Source organism: Chanodichthys erythropterus, chromosome 19 (assembly GCF_024489055.1).
Source record: "Chanodichthys erythropterus isolate Z2021 chromosome 19, ASM2448905v1, whole genome shotgun sequence".
NCBI classification, from domain to species: Eukaryota; Metazoa; Chordata; class Actinopteri; order Cypriniformes; family Xenocyprididae; genus Chanodichthys; species Chanodichthys erythropterus.
Window position 1 is genome coordinate 30,331,788 of NC_090239.1, and position 23,146 is coordinate 30,354,933.

General features: G+C 36.9%; 1 protein-coding gene across 1 annotated transcript in view; it reads left to right on the forward strand.

Annotated features, from left to right (window-relative positions):
* mpp2b (MAGUK p55 scaffold protein 2b) overlaps positions 1-23,146 on the forward strand; it is a 59,697-nt gene that overhangs the window by 6,554 nt on the left and 29,997 nt on the right. The window contains exon 2 of the mRNA XM_067368967.1: positions 10,648-10,720. Coding sequence (XP_067225068.1) covers positions 10,690-10,720 — 31 coding nt within the window. The 5' untranslated portion in view covers positions 10,648-10,689. The remainder of the gene's footprint in view (positions 1-10,647; positions 10,721-23,146) is intronic.

Sequence of the window (23,146 nt, forward strand, 5' to 3'; positions counted from 1 at the left end):
TAAAAGTTTTTTTTATTTTATTTTATTTTTTTTTTATATATTTAGGTTTGATGTTAAAAATTGACATTCACACTGTCAGTCCAAGAGAGTCACATAAACTGCGCGAAATCCAAGCGGAAACAGAAACGGATTTCCATTTTCCATTTTGATTTGAATAGGTTTTTGAACCAGATATTGAATGTTGATCGAAACGGATGCGTTCACACTTGCTAAACTGGATTTCAATTGGACATGCACAAAAATTGGATTTTGATTGACATTCTGAACAAGGCTTAAATGTATCAATTTCTCTTTTGGTCCAGACTAAAAGAACAAAAATAACCAAACTACAAGTGTGAACACACCATAAGGGAGCTTTCACACTGGCAGTTTAGTTTGAAATGGAGCATGGTTCGCATTAAAAAAATCGCTAATGTCAAAGCTGTCATGCGAACCCAGGTGTGCACCGGGGTACCAAACTCGAGACTACCTGAAGGAGGTGTTCTAAGTTCGGTTGTACTCGAACTGTGCCACGGTTTGCATGAATATGAAAGCAACACGGACTTGGGTGTGCACTTGTTCAGAAAGTAAAGTAACCTGTGCATCTGTTTTCGCCGATTATAATGTATTTACTTCAATAAAACACATGTAAAAGATGAGTGTTGATGATTTACCTTGGATTCGAGCAGGAGTGAGCCTACAGTGTATTCACACTTTGCGAGTGCAATCAGAGTGGCAAATGAATGGCAATCAGCTGTCTCCTCAAAATAGGCTGCTTGCAAACAGCGGAAAACCGTCTACATGGGGCACACATACAGTGAACACAAGTGTTGTTTACTCTACTGCACATAATAGCACCAAATTAATAAAAAACACAATTTATTGACCAGCATTCTGTTTTCTATCATGCGCCGCGCACGTATGTGATGACGTAAGATGAACCCAAATGCACCAGGGTTCGATAGAATCAATTTGAGTGTGAAACCAGACAAACGCTGCGGGGGGCAGCAGGAACAATTGCGCCCGGGCTTGGACTGCGGCAAACGAGCCCAGTGTGAAAACACTGAACTTTTTTTCACAAGAACTTTTTTCCAATATAAAGAACCTTTTGTGCATTTGAAATTCCATGGATGTCAAAGTTTCTTCATAGAACTGTAGATAAAGTGATAAAAAATACCGTTCCCTTTTAGAACAACACCCCACATCTCATCAAAAAACTTAAATTTCATGACGTGGTGATTTTATGTAACTTCATACAATGTTATTTGAACAGAAAATTATGATTTTTAGAAAAAAAAAAGGATAAAATGAAGTTCAATTTTCCAAAGCATAAAACAAATTACAAAAAAATTACAAATAGCCAAGAGAGTGTGTTGGAACAACAGGCAAAATAAATTTTCAGTTAATTAAAAAACAAATGTATTCAGTATTAAAATTTTTTAAATACCTTCAAATGTAACACACTTCTAAAACCTGAAAAATACAAAAGTAGCACATAAATTTGCTTTTAAAATATCCAGCAGATATGTATCTATATTGCTTAAACAAATTTCAGCATGCAATCCTGCGTTTGTTCTGATGCACCATTATTAATGGAAATCTAAAGTAGCCCAAATCGTCAGCACTCTTTTGGAAACATGGTGTTCCGACCTCACAGACAGCACTTTCCCAAACTTTTTCATCAGCTGAACCCCATAGACGTAAAACATTTACTCTAAATACCCTTTGAGATTTTAAGTTACCATTGCAATAATTTACTGACACATTCATTCACATGTTCAAGGTTCTCTGATGTCAGTAAATGGTCACATAACAAAACATAAAAATGATGTGTAATTGAACACAGTGTCGCTCTTCACTCTGAAACACAGCGCAACTGACTATATATTTCTTTTGCAGCATTTAATTTCATAATTTCTGTTAATTGTGCAGCCTCATTTTATATTTGGAATGTTACGTTTGATTTCATTAATTATTAGCTTTCCATCAACTCACAAACCTTCTGCATTTCCCTCACAAACCCACATGGAAGGATGGATTTTCTTAAAAGTCGGCATGAAATGGAAGTTGCAATATGCTTTTGTTCCCTATTGTGATGTATAGTGAAACGAACAAGAAAAAATGTTGGGTGGGACCTGATTTTGTGCATCGGGAATTGATTGAATTGATTGGATTGTTGGATCGTTGTCATTTGCTATTGGTCGATCTCATGTGAGTGACAGGTTGTCCCACCCTTGTGCCAGTAAACATGTCATCAAAGAAGAGATGTCACTGCAAGGAGGGGAAGTTATTTTGATTAAAGATTATGAGGGCACATTAAAAAAATAATGATGTGCATGAATCAATTGTTTATTATAAATATTCCTTAAAAAATAAGAATTGTAATTGTTGATTTCATGGTTATATTTTAATAAAACAACATGAAAATTTTGTCTTCAATATTTTATTAAGTAGTAACCATTTTATAAATGGTATTTGATTTTGTGTTAAATTGTCAATGTAGTAACATTTTTATAGTAACTAATAACTTATTTCTTTCTCCACATCTTTTGCTCAAAAAACGCCACTTGGTGTAGATTGTGATTACTATTTAATGTTGTCTCTGTCATTGCCATGGTGAACTGGCACAAAGGAGAAAAGAAAAAATAGAAGCTGCGTGTGTGAGGGGAGCTTATGGTTGTCTTGGTTACAACCATTCTCCCATGTAAAGTAATGAGAAGCCCAACCTGAGGGAGTGGAAACAGGCTATTTTTAGCCCAGATTCACCAGGACCTGTGGATTTATGCCTTTTTTGAACATTTGTTTGTTGGAGTTGTGTTCTTACACTGAGCTTAAATCAGTTATACTGCTACCCTGGAGTGAAATTTTGGGGTGGTGGCAGGCAATCAAGAGATTGTTCAGTTCATAGATGAAGTGAGCTTAGATCATCTACTTCTGGTTTTGTAGTTTCCTGAGGAGAAATTGGAGCATGAACTTTTGATTGCAGATCTTGAATTCTGCACTATCACCTCATGTTTTTTACTCACTAATAGGATTCAGTTTGTATTGTCATATACACTGATGAGCCAAAACTATATTACCACCTGTCTAATATGACATTGGTCCTCCACGACACGTGCTGCCAAAACTGCGCTGTCCTGCCGAGGAATGCATGTGTTCTGTGGTTTCATCAAGGCTGCGAGGTGGAGCCGCCGTGGATCGAACTTGTTGACCAGCACATCCTACAGATGCTGAATTGTACTGAGATCTGGGGAATTAGAGGCCAGGGCAACACCTTGAACTCTTCATTATGTTCTTTAAACCATTCCCGAACAATGTGTGCAGTGTGGCAAGGTGCATTATCCTATTGAAAGAGGCCACTTTCACCAGGGAACACCGTTGCCATGAAGGAGTGTATCTTCTCTGCAGCAATGTTTAGGTAGGTGGCATGTGTCAAATTTGGGTCCACATGAATGGCCAGACCTAGTGTGGCAGAACATTGCCAAAGCTTCACTCTCCCTCCATCAGCTTGTCGTCGTCCCACAGTGTATCCTCATGCCATCACTTCCCCAGGTCAACAATGCAAACGTAAACGGCCGTCCACGTGATGTAAAGGAAAACGGGACTCATTGGACCAGGCGACCTTCTTCAACTGCTCCAATGTCCAGTTCTGATGCTCACGTGCCCATTGTAGGCACTTTCGACAGTGGACAGGGGTCATCATAGACACTCTGATTGGTCGATGCACTGTGTGTTCTGACACCATAATTAAAATTTGGTGCCACAGTAGAACTTCTGTTGGCTCAGACCAGACAGGATAGCCTTAGTTGCCTCGTGCATTGATGAGCCTTGAGGGCCCTGTCACCGTTTCGTGGTTTGTCCCTCCTCGGACATCTCTTGGTAAATTCTCACCAGAGATACTCTGACCCAATTGTCTTGCCATAACTATTTGGCCCTTGTCAAAGTCGCTCAGATCTTTATTCCTGCCCATTTCTCCTGCATCCAACACATTGATTACAAGAACTTATTCTAATGTTTGTTCTAATCTTTTTATTCTAATCTATCCAGACCTTAATATGTGGCCTTAGGAGATGATCAATGATATTTGCTGGTCACACTGGTCGTAATGTTTTTTGTTCATCAGTGTAGAGCCGGCATGTATAGTTCTTCTAAAGCATGCATTAATCATACAGAAAATCTGCTTTATTCTTAAAGGTGTTGTAGGGGATCTTTTAAAGAGATCCTGCCCTGATATCTGTGAAATATCAAGGAAATTGGTCTTGTAAGAAATCACACCTGTCTTTGTAAACGTGAGACAGTCAGAAAACTAGCAAGCACTTAAAGCCTGTCAATCATATGTTGTGTTTTGTATTTGCTAACGTCTTTGGAGGGTGATGTATGTTTTAGAGAGCAATCAGTAAAAGGTGCCGTAGAATCAAAAATTGAATTTACCTCGGCATAGTTGAATAACAACAGTTCAGTAAATGGAAAAGACATGCGCTGAGTTTCAAACTCCATTGCTTCCTCATTATATAAATCTCATTTGTTTAAAAGACCTCCGGAAAACAGGCAAATCTGAACATAACACCGACTGTTATGTAACAGTAGTCGGGATCATTAATATGTACGCCCCCAATATTTGCATATGCCAGCCCATGTTCAAGGCATTACACAAGGGCAGCCAGTATTAACGTCTGGATCTGTGCACAGCTGAATCATCAGACTAGGTAAGCAAGCAAGAACAATAGTGGAAAATGGCAGATGGAGCGATAATAACTGACATGATCCATGATAACATGATATTTTTAGTGATATTTGTAAATTGTCTTTCTAAATGTTTTGTTAGCATGTTGCTAATGTACTGTTATATGTGGTTAAAGTTACCATCGTTTCTTACTGTATTCGCGGAGACAAGAGCCGTCGCTATTTTCATTTTTAAACACTTGCAGTCTGTATAATGCATAAACACAACTTCATCCTTTGTAAATCTCTCCAACAGTGTAGCATTAGCCCGTTAGACACAGAGAATATAACCTCAAACTTATTCAGAATCAAACGTAAACATCCAAATAAATACCATACTCAAAGGAATCAATGCATGCATGCAGCATGAATGACGAACATCTTGTAAAGATCCATTTGAGAGTTATATTAGCTGTGTGAACTTTGTTTATGCACTGTATAACTCCACTTATAGTCGAGAGCTCGGGAGGGCAGGGAGAGAGAGATTTAAAGGGGCTGTGCAGCATGAATTGGTGCATAGTTAATTATGCCCCAAAATAGGCATTTATAAAAATTAATTAAAAAAAATCTATGGGGTATTTTGAGCTGAAACTTCACAGACACATCCAGGGGACACCTTTTTTTAATTTTTTCCGAGTAACGAAAATGTTTCTTTGATTGTTTTAGTTAACTATAATAACCCTGAATCATCCAATTCGATCTCATTTGAAAACAATTGTTTTACAAGGCAATAACGTATGAATTTGTACAATATAAAACATACGATTTTTAGAAAAACATAAGCATGAAGGTCCACCCCAACCCTATCCCGATCCCTAAACCTAACTGTCAGTGGAGCGTAAACAGATTATATGAAAATGTATGAATGAGATTGACTGAATTCATAAGAATTAGGCAACCACTTGCCATGATGTAAAATATATGAATTGCCATGAGAGTATGTTGTATCAGCCATAAAGTAAAGCTGCTCCAAAACAAGTAACTTACACCAATGAATCCAGTGCAGTAAAACCAGGAATTTAATCTGGTGAAACTAATGGCTCAGGCTTCACCACTTTTGTACAGACAACTGAACATTGTTAAGAAAGAACAGAGCGTCTTTACTGTGATCAGGATTGCTTCAGGATGTACCTTGTATTTCAGGATGTAGTCCTTTCATTGCTTGAAGAAAGAGATGCTTTTCTCATGTGTTAAGAGATGTAATTTTGTCAGTCACTTCTGTATCTTATCTCTCACTTGTCAGTAACACACACACAGCTGCATGTGTTCAGGCTCCTGTGCTGGCAGGAACAGCTGGTTGCTGGGATATCTGCCATTGAGGGAAACTGATGTCAAAACAGTCCGATGTCACAAAGTAAAATCATTAAATTCCATCCTTCTGCTAGAAAAAAATAGTCCCTGTCTGTGACGGTAAACAGCAAGTGAATGTTCCTAGGTGTACTGTACCTCATCTGATGGAGCTCAAATAAAAACTTTTAAGACTAAGAAGTGTTCATATGCGTGGGGACATTTATTTTTTTTAACACAATATGATGTTTCCTCACACACATATATCTGCTTATCTATCATCATGAGAAAACGTTCATTTTTCACCTTTGAGTTTAAACCAGACTGGTTTTCGGCACAGTGCCAGTTTGGTTCTGATTCAAAAAGCATCATTAAACAGTGTAACGCCATATACAGTGCATCTGGAAAGTATCCACAGCGCTTCACTTTTTACACATTTTGTTATGTTACAGCCTTATTCCAAAAGGGATTAAATTCTTTTTTTTTTCCATTTCCCATTTTTTCTACAAACAATACCCCATAATGACAATATGAAAGAAGTTTGTTTGAAATCTTTGCAAATTTAAAAGTGAAATTAAATCCCATGTACATAAGTATTCACATTCTTTGCTCAATACTTTGTTGAAGCACCTTTGGTACCAATTACATCCTCAAGTCTTTTTGAGTATGATGCTACAAGCTTGGCACACCAATTTTTGGGCAGTTTCTCCCATTCTTCTTTGCAGGACCTCTCAAGCTCCATCAGGTTGGATGGGGAGCGTCGGTGCACAGCCATTTTCAGAACTCTCCAGAGATGTTCAATCAGGTTCAAGTCTGGGCTCTGGCTGGGCCACTCAAGGACAGAGTTGTCCCATAGCCACTCCTATCTTGGCTGTGTGCTTTGGGTCATTGTCCTGCCCCAGTCTGAGGTCCAGAGCGCTCTGGAGCAGGTTGCATTCATCTTTCCCTCAGTCCTGACTAGTCTCCCAGTTCCTGCCGCTAAAAAACATCCCCACAGCATAATGCTGCCACCACCATGTTTCACTGTAGGGATGGTATTGGCCAGGTGATGAGCGGTGCCTGGTTTCTTTTAGACATAATGCTTCCAGACATAAGGCCAAAGAGTTCAATCTTTGTTTCATCAGAAATTTTGTTTCTCATGGTTTGAGAGTCCTCCAGGCAAGATGTCATGTGCCTTTTACTGAGGAGTGGCTTCCGTCTGGCCACTCTACCATACAGGCCTGATTGGTGGAGGTCTGCAGAGATGGTTGTTCTTCTGGAAGGTTCTCCTCTCTCCACAGAGAAACGCTGGAGCTTTGTCAGAGTGACCATCGGGTTCTTGGTCACCTCCCTAACTAAGGCCCTTCTCCCCCGATCGCTCAGTTTGGCCTGGTGGCCCGCTCTAGAGTCCTGGTGGTTCCAAACTTCTTCCATTTAGGGATGATGGAGGCCACTGTGCTCATTGGGACCTTCAATGCTGCAGAAATTTATCTGTACCTTATATATAATTCCTTGGACTTCATGGCTTGGTTTGTGTTCTGACATCCACTGTTAACTGTGGGATCTTATATAGACAGGTGTGTGCCTTTCCAAATCACGTCCAATCAACTGAATTTACCACAGGGGGACTCCAAGCAAGTTGTAGAAAAATCTCAAGGATGATCAATGGAACCAGGATGCATCTGAGCTCAATTTTGGGTGTCATGGCAAAGGCTGTGAATACTTATGTACATGTGATTTTTTTCGTTTTTTGTTTTTACTAAATTTGCAAAGATTTCAAACAAAATTCTTTCACGTTGTCATTTTGGGGTATTGTTTGTAGAATTTTAAGGAAAAAATGAATTTAATCCCTTTTGGAATAAGGCTGTAACATAACAAAATGTGGAAAAAGTAAATACTTTGCAGATGTACTATAAGTTTTGACAGTATATATTATGTTGCTAAGGATGGTTATAACATGTCATAATAAAAATAAAACTGAAATGTTTATTTTTGCATACTTAATACTGCTTCATATAGTACTTAAAAATATAGTAAGCACAATACAGTATTAACTGTAGAGTAAATTGTTGACTTGCTGAAGGTTTAAAAAAAGTGGAATAAGCTGTTTTTTTCATTAACTTTTTTGTGCAAAAATATATTTCATTGTTATTGTTAGCTAACAGACTATCATCAAAATTTATTAAGGCTCATTTATAATAACACATTTTGTAAATAATATTTTCATATTTAAAAAGTCGTTTTTAATTTAATTTTAATGTTGGAAAACCTTTTTTTTTGTTTTCAGAATTCTCATTTATATATTCGTTAAATATGAAACACATGATATTATTGGAACTTCATGAAGTTAATTACAGAAAATACTTAAAACTCAGAAGGTATTTTTATTCCTGTTACTGAAGGAGGTAGTGTTGTCAAAAATATTAATATTTCCATATGTATCAATACTGAAATATCTGAAACGGTTTCAATGCGCCTTTTCTGCAGTATCGATACACCGATACCAGCTGCGTGTTCTTACTCTCTCTTCTCTCTGTCGGTGAATTGACACACCCGCCTCCTGTCACTCACTTGTCTCATTTGCACCGGTTGAATAGTGCTTGTATTGCACATAATTTTAGTCATTCCCCCAGGTTTCACACTCTCATAAAGCTTCCTCTCAAACAGCTTGTGACTACGAAATTAAATACATTTACGTGGCTTATTGTGCTTAAACAGACTAATACATACAAAATTATGTCAAAATGCCCATCTTGCTGACTATTCAGATAAATACTGTCAGTTTTGGATTGTAAATAGTTGAGAGAAAACGCATGTTCTGTAACAGTATATTGGATCCATGCATAAGCTCTTAAAGTGACAGCAGCCTAAAACACCTGCTGCTGTCTGTCACGTTAATCAAAGAGCAAAAAACAAAGCAAAGATAAAATCACTCGCAGCTCTTGCCTGAATAACTTCTGTAACTTTAATTGTAAGCATTAATCTGTATTTGATTTTTATAATAAAATAACTGGATAGGCTTCACATTTGATTACTTTTTTCTGTAGTATTTCTTAGCTGAATACTACTGTTAGACCCACCTGAAAAACTTGTCTATTTAATTTGTGTTATCGTTTGCAGCAGCTTGTTTATTTGTACTTGTCTTTTTTTTTTTAATTCAAATAAAGCCTCCCTGTGTTGTGTGTAAACTATTATCAAAAAATTATGAGATAATAACAAATGATCTGTATGGCAGTATATATGGCAGTTTTCCCTGCGGAATCAAAAATAAAATTGATATTTTTCAAGGTATCGTATCGAAGTTGGAAAGTCCATTATTGTGACAACACTAGAAGCAGAATTATATGGATTCAAATAAATTGGATTATGAATGGTTTTGAATAAATAAGGTGTTCAGTTATATTCTTCTTTTATGTTGTTATCTGTGGGTAGTGGCACTGTGATTTTGCTATTAAAAATCATTTTGTTTGTCTTGTGAACCAAAGGGGAACTTCTTGATTTACGTTTGATATGTTATCATTCATATTACACCCTGCTCACAGTCTTCAGTATTGCCTGTAATACAGTATAACATGAATTACCATGTTACTAGTTCTCCGTGCTCAAACACTACTGTGTTTTTTTGTACTAAGAGTTTTGACATTAAGCTAAGGAGAATGTTTAAGAGAACTGGAGCGTAACACATACACACTGACACAATCTCTCTCTCATGCACATTCAGTTTGGTTATGCAAAGTCTTGCCGAGGTGCACAGTCAGAGTTTAACAGCTTCAGTGAGAGCTATATTTAACATGGTGTGTGTGTAGATGTGTTACGCTGTAAGATAGTGCCTTTAAACTCCCGGTAATAAAGTGCCGTTTAGCTGTGTGTGTATCCAGGTGTGCAGCTCAGAGCTAAAATTGTGTGAAAGAGTTGTTAAATTTGCCCATGGCATCACACATTTATTTTCCCACTAGGATAGTGCAACGTGCTTCTTTCTCAGGAAAGAAAAAGAGACTAAATGTTGTAATGATTTCTGTTTATGCCAAATGTAGTCTTGGAAAAGCATTTGTTCACTTACCTGTTCTGAGTTAAAATTTCAGTGCTGGGTAGTAACTGATTATATGTAATCTGAATTAAGTACTTGTAATTAAATTATATTATGTATTAAAATGATTAGTTACTTTTTATGGATTGCATGATATTATTCACACATTATTTTGACCTAAAATATTTACTTGTGATTTTAAGTAAATATTTAATTAATTTGACAACACATTCGCACACTTACAGTTCTCTAATGTTGTTTAATGGTCACACTGGCATGCAGGTAAACAAATAAAGAAAATCTGTTTTTAGAGTCCAAGTGTTATTTTTATTTTAAAAGTATTTATTTATATTTTTATATCAACATGGTACAAAATAATCTTATTCAGATCTATGTGATAAACGAGTTAGGTCAAAAGTAATCTAAAAGTAATCAGAATATATTACCTAAAATGTGTAATCTAATAGGTTATGTTATTAACTACAGTTTTTGTCATGCAATTTATATTCAGTGACGGACTACAATTTGTAAGTAATCTTCTCAGAACTGAATGTATTATAGTTCTCTGCAGAGAGTGGAGATTTGGGGTAAATACTTGGACTGACCATGTGATGAAGTTGCTTTTTATACAGAAACTCTCTCTCCCTCTTTAGTTGGACAAATTTTATACGCGGACAGAAACAACGAAAGCAAAAATGCCAGTGGCGTCTGCCAGCTCTGACTCAGGTAAGATGCTTTATTTTAATGATTATCTGAATGTAGAGTTTGTTACCATTCCAAAATCTTGTTAGTCCACAAAAGGGTTTTGTGAAATAATGAGGAGGGAAAGTCAGTGACAACCATAACAAGCCAGTCAGCCATTTCTGGCTGGAACACCAAAATAAACTGGGATTAAATGTTTGTGCCTCACTGAGCATCCACACATCCACCAAGCTTCAAAGCTTAGCTTTCACTGGAGAGACACTTGAGTCAATATCATTGCATTTTTCTGGACAGCTACACCGAATAAAATCAATGCCTTGTTCTGTTATGATGTTCTTTTGTTAAAAGAAAGACAAAAACAGAGAGATGATCACATCTTCCTGTACAGAAATTCTGTATTCTGAAACAGGGGAGCTTGTGTTGAGATGGGATGATGAAAAAAGTGGTGATGAGAAAAGTAACATAAGATAAGTAAGTAGAATTTAGAGCAGGTACACATTTTAAAGATTATGTAGAAGCAATACAATTAAAATAAATGGAGCAATAACAAGGGGGTCCTCACATCATTGATGCTTGGGTCCTAATTAATTAAATATAAATGTATAAAAATGTAACCAAAATATGCATGAAAAAGATAGATTGCTTGTCCATGTACTGTAGGTATTCATCAATTGATGGCACCATGAAATAATTCAAAGGGAAGTGTGCAATTAGCAACTCTTTACAATAAAGTTCAATTTGTTAACATTAGGTGTCATGCACTAACATTGAACGTTTCGGTTACTAACGTAACCTTGGTTCCATAAAATAGACAAGAACATTGTGTCAATATCCCATTCACTGAAAATACTGAAGCCTGAATTAATCATATATGAGCCATCGCCGAGTGCCATTTCATCAGAATCTTTCGACCGAGGAAGTGGGCAAGTGACTGCTGACAGTGCAAGCATTATAGCATTGTAACATGGCAAGCTTATGCAATGTTAGTTCCCGTCTATTTCAGGGAAGTGAGGTTACGTTAGTAACCAACACGTTCATTTTCGATAACGTTTCACCCACATTGCATTGATAGCCACCACACAGATGTCACTATTAGACACCCCGCTCGACCAAGCCCAGGAGGAGGACACTCCCCTGGTGGAGTGGGCCTTCACTTAGGGTGACCACCATCATACAAACCAAATGTGGCACGATTAATAAGTTTGTGTGGGACAATGTGGGACATGTTTCCAACATTAAAACATAACCTGAAGCTGTTACTGTATATAATGTCTATCTAACTTAATAACAACATTTGTATTCTGTCTTTTAGCTGATAAAAATACTTTGTTCTTTAGTCCCTTCCAGAAAACACCATTATATCACAATGTAACATAACATGTCTTTATTTTACATGTCATTTAAATTCAACATCACTGACCATAAAGACAGCACGCATCATGCAGATAACAATTTTTAATAAGGTGACCAGATTTCAGAAATGAAAACTGGGGACATTTCCTATTTTAGGTGAACAAAATCTCATTTGTTAGGGGACAATACATTTTTTTATGTTTTTGTTTTTAATTGTTGTGGGTTCCTTATACGGAATATCTTATTTTATAATCTTATAAACTTTATCTTATAGGCTATTATTACATGAATAATTATGATTTAGTTTTATTATTAGGATTTTTGCTCTGGTTTAAATACAACCAAATAAACTTTTACACGATTAATATTAACCACTGTAAAAGCAGTTCTAAACAATACTGTTATAGCCTAACATTCGTGTGACTTTACAAAAACATATTACATTTCAAAAATAAAGCATAAATAGGCCTATAAGAAGGTAAATATTTAACAAATATGTTTTAACATTATTGAATTTAATATTTTAATTTTCACATGCTGTAGGCTACAGAAATTAGGCTACAACTGTTTTAACTTTTAACTAATTTTAACTATTATTTTGCATTTTAGACTTATTTTAAGCACAAAGAATGTGTATTATTTCATTTTATTTTTTATTTATTCATATCTGAGTGTACCTTCACCACGTAGTTAAGACGTGTGTGTGGAAATTGCTGCGTTAATGCGGAACTTTTGTGGATGTTTAAAATTGTGCAAAACAATCTCGCACCCTGTTGAGGCCCTGTTATAAAACATACAAACAGTTTGAATAGTTAGTATGTTACTAACCTCGAAACTGATAACGATGTTTATTTTGATATTTGACGATAATGTCGCTTTGCTTTGCTCTGGTCCAGATCCAGATTACGTTCCTCATGAAGTAGCGGCGCGCATGCGACCAAGTGTAGCTGCACAGCCCCCTCTGTTGGAGAACATTACACTACACAATTGCTCCAGCAGGCTGCTGTATGCTCGTCGGAAGAGACTGATGAAAATGCGGGACGCTTTCTCAATATGCGACGTGCGGGACAAGGAGTTAAAATGCTGTGCGGTACAGCGCAAAGCGGGACGGGTGGTCACCCTACCTTCACTCCAATAGGACATTGTAGGGCCTAGTGATCTGTAGGCCAGCGCAATCATGTCCACTATCTGAAGTGACAGTCTATGCCTTCGAAGCACACAAAAAGCTGCTCCGATAGCTGGAAGTGGCTGGAGCATTTAATATACACCCAAATTGCCTGAACAGCAGGTGTAAAAACTGCTTGTCGACAGAGTCAGGGAGAGACAACAGGGTTATGATCTGTGCTCTGATGGGAGTGGAGAGCACCTTAGGTACATAACCATGCCTTCGATTAAAAATGACCTTACAGTCATTCAGCCCAGACTCAAGGCAGGATGCGTTTCTAGGAAGGGCCTGCAGGTCACCAACTCGCTTAACCAAGGTCAGTGCTAGAAAAAGTGCAGTTTTAAGCAAGAGTGCCCGTAATCTGGCTGACTGTAGAGGCTCAAACGAGGGGCTTTGGAGGATGGACTGGTCCCAAATCTGAAGCTTATTGGGGCAAGACGTTCTAGTCTTCAGGGCCCCTTAAGGAACTTAATGATCAGATCGTTCCTACCCAATGACTAGCCAGCAATGGGGGCATGGTACGGCACAACAGATCTTGAGCGTGGACGGGGGTCACTTGTGATGTGGCGTCAATCCGTTCCTTTCTACACAAGAAAGGAAAGGATTGATGCCACATCACAAGTTACAGGGTCATGATTCCAGACTGTGTGCCAGTCAGAAAAGACAAACCACTTAAGGGCATAGAAGCACCTTGTAGATGGGCTCTTGTCTCCGCAATGGTGTTCAGCACACTCTGCGATAGGCGCAAAGGGCCCCTGTGAGGGGCCACACATGAAGGCTCCACAACTCTGGTTGGGGGTGCCAAATTGAGCCTGCCACTTGGGAGAGGAGATTGCACTCTGGTTCATGCACTGCCCTCACTGAGAGAAGGTTGTACTGTGCCCACAGGAGGAGGTGTCCACCGGCACTGGCCTTTTAGGTCTGGCAGAACGGCCTTAAGCACTAGGTATACCACCATAATCTACAGACAATTGATGTGCCAGCTCCGCTCCGGACCTGACCAGGTTGCGATTTCTGGCCTGCCATCGCACAGTGTGCCCAGACCTGTGTTGGAGACGTCTTTCGTGACCACTTTCCCTCTGGAGACCAGCCCCAAAAGCAATCCCAACTCTTACAATTTGGAGGTCCTCCAAAGTGCCAGAGCCCTGACGTAGCATTGGGTCACCTTGAGATTTAAGAGTCTCGTTCGCCAAGAACGGGGTAGGATGCAGGCTTTCAGCCAGGACTGAAGTGCCCGCATATGTAGAAGGCACAGCAGAATGACTGAGGAAGCTGCTGCCATGAGGCCCAGCAATCTCTAAAATTTCTTGAGCCCACATCTGGGCTGAGTTGAAAACTGCACCCAGAAAGTTTAAATGGTAGCATGGTAAACTGATAAGCCACCCTTTTAAACGCAAACCTGAAGAACGGCCTGTAATGAGGGGCTGTCTGGATATGAAAGTATGCATCTTTCAGATCCCCTAATGAAAAAAAGGCAATCCCCTGTGTGAATCTGTGAGAGGATTTGTTTCAAGGTTAGCATTCTGAATGACCGTCTCATGAGGGTGTGGTTACTTCATCTTCGAGGATGAGCCTGAGGGCATCATCCTTCTTCGGAACGAGGAAGTAGCACCTGTAAAACCCTGACTCGCCATGGGTCGCCATGGATCTCCACTGTGCCCATCGTTCTCAGAACATCGCTGTCTCTAACCATGGACGGGACCACACCCTCTAAGCGGGGGGTGTGTGTGTGTGGGGGGGTGTTGAGGTCTGTGAGCAAACTGGAGTGAGTAGCCTTAATTGATCGCGTCCCAATTTGGATCAGGACCAATTAGATTCTCCTGGAATGGCCTCCCATGCATGCCGACAGGCTCGGATGCTGCGTGAGGCAGGGGAACTGTCCCTTGCACTGTTGAGAGAGAGTGTGTGAAAAAAAGAAAAGCCCTTTTTGTGAAGGTGTTTTTTTTTATTCGCTGTAACAGATTATTACACACATTTGTTGGAAACATATGCTACAGCATTTTTAGGTGTACATTTTAGTTAAGTTGTTAGTACTGTTGGAAATCTCAGAAGCGAAGACAAGGATTCTTTATTGAGAACACGTGCTGTCGGTAGCTGCAGTCATCAAGTCTCACTAAGGCAGTGTACATTGAAGTTTATATACAATTTAGAGGGCAGTGATTAGGGATAGAGACAAAGCACCAGGGAGACGACCTTAAACAAAGCATGCAAATAAAGTATTCAGGTATAGGAACCTGCCCCAGACTCTAGAGTGCCGCAAGTCCTAATCCAAATAGAATAACTATTCAAAGAAAGGGACAGGGGCTCCAAGAGCCATTAACCCTTTGACGCGTACGATCACACCGGTGTGATCAGTCTTGGCTGGCCCCAGGAGCGTACGATCACACCGGTGTGATTAGAACGTTCAGTGCATTACGTGATCAACTGCCAAATTCAAATGTGCGTGCGCGCTTTAACTGGCGCTAAACCAGAGACGGACACACGCAGCGCTTTTCATATATCACATATATGCAGTGTTTTCAACCAAATAATGTTCATTTCAGGTTTCAGACATTTAAATAAACATGGGTACTAACAAAACAATATATTTAGAGTTTGTAAAATACACAATGATGTCTATAGAAGCGTAAATAACAACCCTTTCCAGTATAACTTGACAACACGTTTAATTCATATCAGATACGCATTGTGAAAGTAACTTAAAAGCTTACTCTATTCTTCCCCAGTTCACCGGCACACTTACTCTCATGTATTTCGGAAGAAGTGGATAAATTCACGGGTTGTAAATCCAACAGATCCGATTCTCTGCGCGGTGCAAACTAACATGGCGGCGCCCATCGCTCATATGGCTCAACTAACATGATCGTTATAAAGGTGTTAAAACTGCAAAACACATCCACTTGCACATATTTGGCAATCGGAATATTAGATATTTCATGCTATAGTTAACAAATTTGTGAATATTTTTAATAGAAAAGGAAAAATTAAATGAAAGCAGATCATCATTCAAACAGTGCTGCGGTGTGCCACATAACAAGCAATGACGCGTCACCATGGAAACCATAAAGTGATACGTTCTAAATAACGGTCGCCTTAAAAAACTCACGCTGGGGGGTCAGACAGAATATTTGAAACTTACGTGCGAAAGGGTTAACGACAAAAGTTGAGAATCTCAGTAATCTGACTCATTAGACATTCAATAAAGAGAACAAGAACTGGCAGAAAAACTCTTGCTGGAAACTTTGCTAAACAGAATCATTCATCTGATGTTGTCATCTTTACCTTAAAATGCTAAATACAATGTACTTCACCTTAGTATTTCATGTGAGGTTATGTCAGGGCGCAAGATCATCAGATCTTAAACAGATTCTTAAATATGTAATCCCACAGTACCTAATACCTAATGTGTTGACTAATGGTGAAAAAAATTAAACCTTATTGTGAAATGTTAACAAGTAATTTAAATAAACTTGCCCCAGAGTATATATTTAAAGGAAGTATCTTCTGAGTCAGCATCGCCTTGAAATGTTCATCTTTTAACAGACATCACCATCCTTCTGTCAAGGTGCACGACTTGCAGTCATGTGAATACACACATTGTAATCTCTTACACTGCACAGAATCTTGGCTCAAAGCTGATACTTCCAGCTTTGTGATTGCACTGAATGAGCATGCAGACAGAAAAGAGACAAATTATGTGAACTTGCCATTTTTCTGTGAATAACAAATAGTGCAGCAACCTGGGACACGTTACTGTTATTCACAGGTTAGTGACCCAAATGTTGAGTTACTCCCTCTGGGGCTGCAGCCATACCTCAGGACATTTTGTTTTAGCTATGTGCTATCTGTCTTCTGATGTCTACTCAGTCACAAAAGAGGTTTTGACTTTAGAAATGATATTTGCCAATATTAACAGAATCCTGTCACTGGAAGCGCATAGAGGCTAAATTCGCTTCACAGGATTGGATAAAGGAAACATACTAAAACATGATTTATGAGTCATGTAGTAGAAGAAATTCCACAGGGACAAGCTAGAGTGCTTCAGCAGCACAACATGAAAAAGTGCACTGGGGTGAAAAGCATCTCTTCTAGTTGGATAATGATGTTTGTTTTTAGTTTTTTCTTCTAATTTATTAAAAAACAAATACATTAAAAAATTCATAAAATTACTTGAATACACCTCTTCTGTGGTTAGCTTTTTTACATTTCTGAAGTAAAATTTATCTGGATAAATGTTTTAAGGACATAAAATAGAAAATGTCAAGGTGATACAACTGTCCAGTGAAAAAAAATTATCTTGAAACGAAATCGTACTAAGAAATTAGAATTTTTTTATTATAATATCCTAGAATTATTTTCTCCACTGACCATTAATATTTTAAATAAAGTATAATTAGATTTTTTTTATGACAAGGTTCAGGTTGTAAAATATCCACAAAAAAACCTAATCATGAATAATAGTTTTGTGAAAAATACTTTTTACCTTGAAAAATATATGTAAAAACATTTTGGAAAATAATGATTAAGATGCACATGTATTCAAAGTATAGTTTGTATGTTTCTTGATGGTTACACCACATTGCATTTTTAGAGTCATTTCATTTGAACTTTTCTTGAAAATGGTGTAAAAGTTTGGTAACACTTTACAATAAGGTTAACTACATTCTTCATTTAAAGTATTTATTAATTTTAACATTTACTTATACATTTTTAAAATCAAATGTTGTTAACATTACTTATTTCACTGTGACCTAACATTAATAAACACATTTTTTTTTTTTTTTTGTATTTTTGTTAACTAACACTAACCAAGATTGATAAATATTGTAAAAAAAATATAGGTAACACTTTATTTTAGTGTCCTCGTTACACATTACATGTAGTTACTGTGGTAATAACTATAAATTATGCATGCAACTAACCCTAAACCAAACCCTCATCCTAAACTTACCCTATAGTAAGTACATGTAGTTCATTATTATTACACAGTACTTTAATGCATATTTCCACTGTAACACGGGCACCTTAAAGGGATAGTTAATCCAAAAATGAAAATTATCCCATGAATTACTCACCCTCAAGCCAGGTGTATATGACTATCTTCTTTCAAATGAACACAATCAGAGATATATTTAAAAATATCCTTAATCCTCCAATCTTTATAATGGTTGTGAATGGGGGGGCTGTGTTTTAAAGCCAAAAATAATGCATCCATCCATAAAAAAGTAGTCCATATGACTCCAGGGGGTTAATAAAGGCAAAGCGATGTGTTTTTGTTAGAAAAATATCCATATTTAAAATCGACTTGCGCATTCTGCGTACGGTTGTCCGCCGGAAGCTAGTTATTTGAATTGGAGTCATAATACTACTATTTTTTATGGATGGATGCATTATTTTTGACTTAAAAACATGGCCCCCCATTCACAACTATTATAAACCTTGGAGGACTAAAGATATTTTTAAATTTATCTCCGATTTTGTTTGTCTGAAAGAAGATTGAGGGTGAGTAAATCATGAGATAATTTTCATTTTAGGGTGAACTATCCCTTTTAAATAAAGTGGAACCAAAATATATTGCTCACTGTTAGTTAATACATTAACTAATGTTAACAAAGGAGACCTTTTTATAAAGTGTTATAAGTTTTTTTGTAAACTATATGAAACAAAATATGCTTTACGAATGTTAAAGTGTTCATTTTGAAATATAAATACAGATTCATGCTTTGTAAGGTATATGCACATATAACTTAATTTACCGTTAACAGTTATTCACAGTGGTTGTGTAATTATGTTGTATACTGTTTCTTATAGAAGCTTGTTTCCGCCACTGAATAAAAAATAAAAAAGGTAATTGCAACTTTTTATCTCACAATTCTGACTTTTATTAATTAAGTCAATAAATGTGTCCACCTTTCGTAATAAATATAACATTATTAAGTAAACTGCACATATATTATGTAACAGTGACTAATTCATATGATTTGAATTTACTCAAAGAAATTTTGTCAGCTTTACTTGAATTTCTTTTGTTCATAAAACTAAATTGTTATTTGTACAAATTACTCAATATAGTTATAATATTATAATATAATATAATATATGCTTTTGCAGTAAATCCAACAATTAATTTTTTTGAGTGTGGTTAAGTCAATAATTTAATTTAACAATATATACAAATAGAACTGTAGTAAAAATTGGATGTTGGTCAATAAAAAAGACATCAGGAAATAAAATACACACTTCACAACTTATTGTGAGAAATAATGCTGACTGCATGGCCTTAAAGAAATTAAGCTTTATTTAGAACTTATATAGTATTACAAATATAGTGCAACATAGTAATAGAGGCTTGTTTTATAATGTTTATTATATTCAAATCAACTTCTGCTAATAATCCCAGATATATGTTCATGTTTAATATTTCCTGCATAATTATGTACATTTTGTGTTGTGTTGTGCAGCAGACACACCCATCATAATGATTACTATGTATTGCCAATCTTACTTGAAATAACCTGATAACATCCAAAGTAACAATTAATTTACCTACATATTTCCCTAAAAATGAATTCTGTGCAACTAATACTTTGTGAATCAGGTGATTTTAAATAAAAGTTTTGGCTGTCAGTCAATGGTGCCCTCTGGTGCTCAAATATTTCTGCTGGTTTTACCACCTGCCGGCAGTGTAGAACCAATCATATATCAGTGGGCTGTAAACATGTAGCTTTACCAGTCTCTATTATCCAGCATGCTTTTCTGCTTTGTGGTCTGCTGAGGAAGCAATGCTATTTCAGCAGATTCTAAGCACCTAAACATGCTGATCCAGAAGGCCAGCTCGATTACTCACTGAATGAAGTGCATGGCAAAATGGTTCTTGCACAGAATGTCTTGAGCTGATCTAGATTCTAAGGTGGGTTAGGAAAAGATTGTCAAAGGTCTTCATTAAAAGGGATGTCAGTACTTCTAGTTTTTTGGTGCCCGTTGTTGGACAAGCACTTTCTAAGCACTGGAAAGAACCCAATCTTCTTTTTCACTTAGCTTGAGAGCATTGACCTTCAAGACTTCATCATCGTTACTGGACCTGTTGGTTTCCATCCTATTCTCTTCCTTCACCTGATCAACTAATGAAACTGCTGTCCTTGCCATTACTGAAGTGCCAGTGTCATCCAGAGTCCTCATTTAGCTTGAGATATATCACCTCAGTTGACACTTGTGATAATGAGGTTCAGTTTGCCAGAAGTAAACACTAGCTTCCAACACTGTGACAGCTAACTGATTATACAGCATGACATAAATCCTTTAGCCAGTTATTAGAATTGTGCACTCACAGGTTTTTTTTTTTTTTGTATTTACTCCTTATTGTAAGGTTTAGATGCAAGGTTATGTTTACAGTGTAACTGTAAAAAATTTGCATGAATTGGTGTGTTTGTTAGATAATTGTTCTTGTACTTGTAATCATATTTTTTACAGCAGTACTTCTACAATTTATTGGAGTTAAATATACATAAATTGCATACTGTGACTTCACAATGAACAGGAACAGGAAATGACTGATGTAGCAGCATTATTTATGTCTGTATTACAGTTATCTCGTGTTTTTATTTACTGATGATGTCCACAGTACAATATTGGTGCTTGGGTTCCCAGCATGCATTTCAGCATGAACACATTTTTCTGCCTCTTGCTGTATTTTGCCTTTGCTGTTTTTGTTGTCACTTTAAAGGGTTAGTTCACCCAAAAATGAAAATTCTGTCATTTATTACTCCCTCATGCCGTTCTACACCCGCAAGACCTTCGTTAATCTTCAGAACACAAATTAAGATATTTTAGTTGAAATCCGATGGCTCAGTGAGGCCTGCATAGGGAGCAATGACATTTCCTCTCTCAAGATCCATAAAGGTACTAAAAACACATCTAAATCAGTTAATGGGAGTACAGTGGTTCAATATTAATATTATAAAGCGATAAGAATATTTTTGGTGCGCCAAAACAAAGCAAAAAAATAATAACGACTTATATAGTGATGGCCGATTTCAAAACACTGCTTCAGGAAGCTCCGGAGCATTATGAATCAGCGTGTCAAATCAGCTGTTCAGAGCGCCAAAGTCACGTGATTTCAGCGGTTTGACACGTGATCCGAATCATGATTCGATACTCTGATTCATTATGCTCCGAAGGTCTTATGGGTGTGGAATGGCATGAGGGTGAGTAATAAATGACATTATTTTCATTTTTGGCTGAACTAACCCTTTAAGTAACTTGAGCAACAGTTTACAATGATTCAGTTTTTTAATGACTACGCATTATTCAGTGCATTGGTAATGCATGGTATCAAGAACATATATTAATACTTTTACAGCATGTATTACTAATCTACTAATGTATTTTTAACATTTTAATTTGTATAAATTAACTTAATTTAATTTACTATGAGCAATTTAATTTAAAGAATTAAAGAATTAAAAATTGAATTTATCTTGGCATAGTTAAATAACAAGAGTTCAGTACATGGAAATGACATACAGTGAGTCTCAAACACCATTGTTTCCTCCTTCTTATATAAATCTCATTTGTTTAAAAGACCTCAGAAGAACAGGCGAATCTCAACATAACACCGACTGTTACGTAACAGTCGGGATCATTAATATGTACGCCCCCAATATTTGCATATGCCAGCCCATGTTCAAGCATTAGACAAGGGCAGGACGTCTGGATCTGCACACAGCTGAATCATCAGACTAGGTAAGCAAGCAAGAACAACAGCAAAAATGGCAGATGGAGCAATAATAACTGACATGATCCATGATATCATGATATTTTTAGTGATATTTGTAAATTGTCTTTCTAAATGTTTTGTTAGCATGTTGCTAATGTACTATTAAATGTGGTTAAAGTTACCATTGTTTCTTACTGTATTCTTGGAGACGAGAGCCGTTGCTATTTTCATTATTAAACACAGTCTGTATAATTCATAAACACAACTTCATTCTTTATAAATCTCTCCAACAGTGTAGCATTAGCCGTTAGCCACGGAGCACTATCAAACTCATTCAGAAACAAATGTAAACATCCAAATAAATACCATACTTACGCGATTAGACATGCTGCATGACGAACACTTTGTAAAGATCCGTTTTGAGGGTTATATTAGCTGTGTGAACTTTGTTTATGCTGTTAAAGGCAAGCGTGAGCTCCGTGTGCGGAGAGCGTGAGCATTTAAAGGGGCCGCGCAGCCTGAATCGGCTCATATTTAATGATGCCCCAAAATAGGCAGTAAAAAATATTTATAAAAAAAAATCTATGGGGTATTTTGAGCTGAAACTTCACAGACACATTCAGGGGACACCTTAGACTTATATTACATCTTTTAAAAAGACATTCTACGGCACCTTTAAAATGAACAACAGTATATTTATAAATTATCATTAACCTAGATTAAATGCTATAAATATGTTTTTCGTTGTTAGTACATGATACATTAACAAATTTTTGTCTGTTCAAAATCATTGTAAAGTGTTAATGTTACTTGTTTTCTGATATGGAGTTTGATATTTTTTTAATCTAAAATTATTTGCTGTTGTTGGTTAAATGTCAATTGTTGATTTTTATATGCCGAGCGTTGGTTGCATGCCTTGTTAACTCTTATTAAAAGGTTACCAGCAATAACAACCACTCAGCTCACTACAACAGCACTGCAAACGCTCCACCACTTTAACTGCTTATAAAACATTATTTCATTTATTTAGCACTAAATTACAGCCTGTAGTGACTGTTAAAGGATTAGTTCACTTCAGAATTAAGATTTTCTGATAATTTACTTACCCCCATGTCATCCAAGATGTTTATGTCTTTCTTTCTTCAGTCAAAAAAACTTAAGGGTTTTTGAGGAAAACTAATCCTTTAACTGAGTGTAGCTACCAACAAAAAGGAAT